Source organism: Camellia sinensis, chromosome 9 (assembly GCF_055761805.1).
Source record: "Camellia sinensis isolate YWXY chromosome 9, ASM5576180v1, whole genome shotgun sequence".
NCBI classification, from domain to species: Eukaryota; Viridiplantae; Streptophyta; class Magnoliopsida; order Ericales; family Theaceae; genus Camellia; species Camellia sinensis.
The window spans coordinates 107604426-107609410 of record NC_138969.1 but is presented as its reverse complement, the minus strand read 5'-3'; the positions used below and the strand labels follow the sequence as shown (position 1 = coordinate 107609410).

The 4985-nt window shown below is 40.9% G+C and overlaps 1 protein-coding gene across 1 annotated transcript; it reads right to left on the bottom strand.

Annotated features, from left to right (window-relative positions):
- Positions 1-267: 267 nt before the first annotated feature.
- Positions 268-3095, bottom strand: LOC145799672 (uncharacterized). The gene is made up of 3 exons (XM_082889282.1): positions 3007-3095; positions 1997-2787; positions 268-1013 (listed from the first exon to the last, which is right to left on the bottom strand). The coding sequence occupies exons 1-3, from the start codon at positions 3093-3095 to the stop codon at positions 268-270; spliced, it is 1626 nt and encodes a 541-aa protein (XP_082745408.1).
- Between the last annotated feature and the right edge of the window lie 1890 nt (positions 3096-4985).

Here is a 4985-nt window from a genome sequence, read left to right as displayed (position 1 = left end):
TAAAAATTTATCTTTCGATTGCCGTCGTGTAATTTCTTCTATTATTGCTGGTTGGACTGTGATTGCTGCCACTATTGAATTTTGGTCATGCAATACAATTTCCGCATTCATTCTTTCCAAGTCACGTAGTAACTCCTTTTTCTTTGTGAGCAGACTCGCCAAATTCCTCGTACTTTTTCGACTAAGGGCATCTGCAACTGTATTAGCTTTACCAGGGTGGTAGTGAATTTGTAGGTCGTAATCCTTAATAAGCTCCAACCACCGTCTCTAACGCATGTTTAGTTCCTTTTGGGTGAAAAAGTATTTAAGACTCTTATGATCGGTATAAACCTCACATCTAACCCCATACAGATAGTGACACCATATCTTCAAGGAAAAAACCACTGCAGCTAGCTCCAGATCATGTGTGGGGTAGTTCTTCTCATGGTGTTTAAGTTGACGAGAGGCATACACAATAACCTTTCCATTTTGCATAAGTACACAGCCCAACCCTTTGTGAGAAGCATCACTATAAATCTCGAATCCTTTGCTACCGGATGGCAAGGATAGAACAGGTGCTGTAGTTAATCTTGCCTTTAATTCTTGAAAGGCAGATTCCCGTTGTCCCAACCATTCAAATGAAACACCTTTTTGAGTTAACTGAGTAAGCGGTACCATAATTTTAGAAAAGTCTTTAACAAACCTGCGGTAGTATCCGGCCAAACCTAAGAAACTGCGCACTTCTGACACATTAGTAGGTGTCGGCCAATTCACAATGGCTTGAATCTTGTGCGGATCAACAGCAACACCCTCCTTTGTCACCACATGCTCCAAGAATCCTACTTCGTGTAGCCAGAATTCACATTTCTTTAATTTTGCATACAATTTCTTATCTCGAAGAGTCTGAAGAATTAATCGTAAATGATTCTCATGAGCCTCCACACTTGTTGTGTAAATAAGGATATCATCAATAAACACAACCACGAAGTCATCCAGGTAGGGCTTAAAGACTTGATTCATCAAATCCATGAAGGCTGCTGGTGCATTAGTAACACCAAAGGGCATAACTAATAACTTATAATGTCCGTAACGAGTTTGGAAGGCATTTTTCTCGATATCCTCAGCTTTAACCTTTAGTTAGTGATACCCGGACCGCAAATCTATTTTAGAGAAAACTTGTGCGCCCTGTAATTGGTCAAATAAGTCATCAATCCTAGGCAAAGGATATTTATTCTTTATGGTTACTTTGTTGAGCTCTCTATAATCCACACACAGCCGAAGGGTTTCGTCTTTATTTTTCACAAAAAGGACTGGTGCGCCCCAAGGGGACGTGCTTGGGCGAATAAATCCTCTATCCAGGAGGTCTTGCAACTGGATCTTTAACTCCTTCATTTCGGCGGGTGACATTCTATATGGGGTTTTGGAGATAGGCTGAGTTCCTGGCACTATATCAATTGTAAACTCAATTTCATGATCAATTAGCTCTCCTGGTAACTCTTCAGGAAAACATCCGAAAAATCCCGCACAATTGGAATTGCATCTATACCCCCATCCACTGATTGTTCACCCAAAATACTGCACAAATACCCCTGACACCCCTTTTGTAGTAACTTACATGCCTTTATTGCATAAATCAAATAGGGTGGAGAAACTATTCCTTGGCCCTTAAAAACAACTTTAGATCATCCTGGGGGTTGGAAGGTTACTTGTTTTGACACACAATCTATGACTGCGTGATACTTACTCAACCAATCCATCCTCAAGATTATGTCAAAATAAACCATATCAAGAGGCAACAAGTTGGCATCTACCCAAACATCCTCAATTAGGATTTCGTATGCAAGGTAAATAGACGTACACACCATGGACTCCCCCGAAGGTGTAGATACACACAAAATATAGGATAGTGGCTCCATTGGCTTATTTAAATGTCTGGCAAATGCTTTTGATACGAATGAATGAGTGGAGCCCAAATCAAATAACACATGTGCAGAATGACCATTAACAGAAAATGTACCTGATACCACGGCCTCAGTATTTTGCACGTCGCTCGGAACTAGCGCGAATTCCCTTCCTTTCTTAGCGATGTCATTAGTGTCGGTGGGTTTTGTAGCTGCCTTTGTAGTTGGGGCAGGGGTTGATCCAGCTGAACTTGCGGTGGCTTTATTTCCATTCTGTCGATTCTTGTGTGGACATTCTCTGGCCAAATGGCTTGTCTTGCCACACTTGAAGCATGCTCCTGTTACCTGATAACAAATCCCATGGTGTCTTTTTCCACAATCTGAACAAACTGGTGCAGAATCGCAGGTAGAAGCGAATGTACTAGAAGCTCCTGAATTCAACTTCTTACTTGGTGGTGTCACTAAGCCCTTAGAGGTTTGAATATTCTGTCTTTTCCCTCTCCATTCCGAGACCCGGCTTTGAGCGGCAACATTACCTTCAGCAATCACTGCCCTTTCCAGCACATCAACATACGTGGGTAATTTTAACACATTGATTTGATCAAGAATAGCAGTCCATAACCCACTTTCAAACTTCCTTGCCTTCTTAGAGTCCGTATCTACCATATGTGGTGCGAAACGGGCCAATTCAGCAAACTGAGCCTCGTACTCAACAACGGTTCTGTTCCCCAGCCTCAAGGTCTCAAATTCAGTCACCTTCTTGTCTCGCATGCTTTGAGGAAAATACTTGTCATAGAACAACTCCAAAAATCTATCCCATATCAACCCTTGATGTACAGTTCTCGTGAGTATCCACCACCTCTGTGCTTCGTCTTCGAGAGTGAAGGCAGAAGTTGCATTTTTCGAGCTTCAGTACAAGGAAAAACCTCGAATAATTTTTCTATACCCAGCACCCACGCTTCTACTTTCATTGGTTCAATTCCTCCCTTGAATGAAGGCGGCTTCATCTTTTTAAATTCTTTCGTGAGTGTAATAGTCGATCTTCAGCTTGATAATCTTCTATTCTTGGCGGTGGTATAGGTTTGGTGGTGGTGGTTGTTGCTGTTGTTGCTGTTATTGTCCCAACGTTTCTGCCATCTCCATAATCATTCTTTCCATTCTATCCAACCGTGTGGCAGTTGCATCTTCCAGATCATCTGTTCTGGTTCTCACCATGACTACATAACCATAAATTACAATACATACAAAATGCACAAGTAGGCATGGATCATGATTATTACTATTGTATATATATCCATAATTATTGTATATGTACCGAAAGATACATGCAAGTGTAACTTAAGTCTCTACTAGACGCTCTAAAGCTTAATGAACTCGTGTGTGAGGTAGCAACTCGTGCTCTGATACCAACTGTGACGACTCAAACCAGCCCCCAAAAGTTTAGACATGACCGGCCTCACATGAGGCCTAACTTAGTCACTTTAGTGGCACTTCACCATGGGGCTTAAACGGAAGCGAAACAGTAAAAGAACAAATGTTCATTGAGCTATGTTTAAATGCCAGGATCATATTGCTTCGCTATTCATACATAACATTCCATGAACATTTCACAATACAGATTACAAAAGAAAAAAAAAAGACTTGGAAGTTAAGCATCACCAACTTCTTTTCCCGAAACTTATAACAAAACATGTTATCTTAGGGATTGACCAAAATGAGACAAAAGAGTCACTTTGGGTGACCGAATAAACAAGTTCAGCTACAGGCTTCTGGACTAGCCTAGGGTTGATCCACAAGCTGGTCACCTACAATACATTCAGAAAAGTAAAGTGATCAAGGCTCAATGAATGATGGTAGTATAAACAAATTAGAAGTACAAACATAAATTACTAGAGCATTTTCTCAAGTCATGCGCTTAATCATATCTCCCTTTTTTGAACGGTTTTGGATCCACATAAGACAAAACGGCCTCAGGCCCAATCGAGTACAGAACGGCCTTAGGACCATCATAGTAGCAAAACAGCCTTAGGCCCAACATAATACAGAACGGCCTTAGGTCCAATACATTACAGAACAGCCTCAGGCCCATTATAGTAAGAAGCAGAACGGCCTCAGGTCCATACCTCATATGTCGAGGTTCAAACATACATATATCGGATACATTGCAATAAACATAAAGTACTCACCCAGTGAATTGGGTCTTCAATAACATTTATAAACACAAAACGTGAACAAAGCGTTTTAGTAAGCTACTATCACTCACTGTGATGTGGGTGGATGTCGGTTCCTTCTTGCAGATGCCCTACACAAAGCATATAAAGCATTAGCACATCACTTTTCTTTTCATTTCTCATTATTTAATTTGCTACGCTTCACGTAATTAAGTGCGTCATGGGAATATCAAACGGACATAACCATATTTTTAAGAGGTCGGGAAGAGCGATAGAAGATTGCAGAATTTTCTAGCTTGGGCCGCACGTGCGGAGGTCATCGCCGCACGTGCGGGGCCGCACATGCCTTTTTAGCAGAAAGCCCTCACTCTTCTCCTCTGTTTTCTGCACGTGCGGCTGTGAGCCCCACACATGCAGCTGTGCCTCCTGCACGTGCAGCCATAGGCCCCGCACGTGCGGTCATTTGCTCTGTTTTTCAGTCCGAAACTTCAATAATCCTAGGGCACATGGGGGTAGTTTTTATAGCCAAACTCAAGATAGATTTGTATTAAAACATGACATAACAACACATAAACATGTGATTCTAGATCTTTGGCCTTTTACACTTCAAATTTCCATGATTTCACACTCTCACTATGTAGATATACATGTACAAATTCTTAGTTATTCATTGATATGAATTCAAACACATAAAAGAGTGAGACTAGGCAAAGCATAGAGAAATCAAGCGATTATGTTGCTATCTTACACATTCAAGAGATACATGATCATGTGTCCAATCAAACCCTAGCTTTCATGGAGGAAGAATATTTCAACACAAAGTTTAATATCAAGTCAATTTAAGAGGAATTGTGAGTGTACCAAGGATCTATACTCACTTGAAGTTGAATTCTTCAATTGTTCCTAGCAAGTTTCTTAATCTTCAAATTTGTTG

What these genes read in the sequence shown, in the direction of transcription:
- LOC145799672 (XM_082889282.1), bottom strand. Translation starts at nt 3,095, where the DNA reads ATGGTGAGAACCAGAACAGATGATCTGGAAGATGCAACTGCCACACGG. An exon ending in ATTATGGAGATGGCAGAAAC is followed by an intron (nt 2,788 to 3,006) that starts GTTGGGACAATA and finishes CTTGTACTGAAG; the next exon opens with CTCGAAAAATGCAACTTCTG. An exon ending in TACTGAGGCCGTGGTATCAG is followed by an intron (nt 1,014 to 1,996) that starts GTACATTTTCTG and finishes ATGCACCAGCAG; the next exon opens with CCTTCATGGATTTGATGAAT.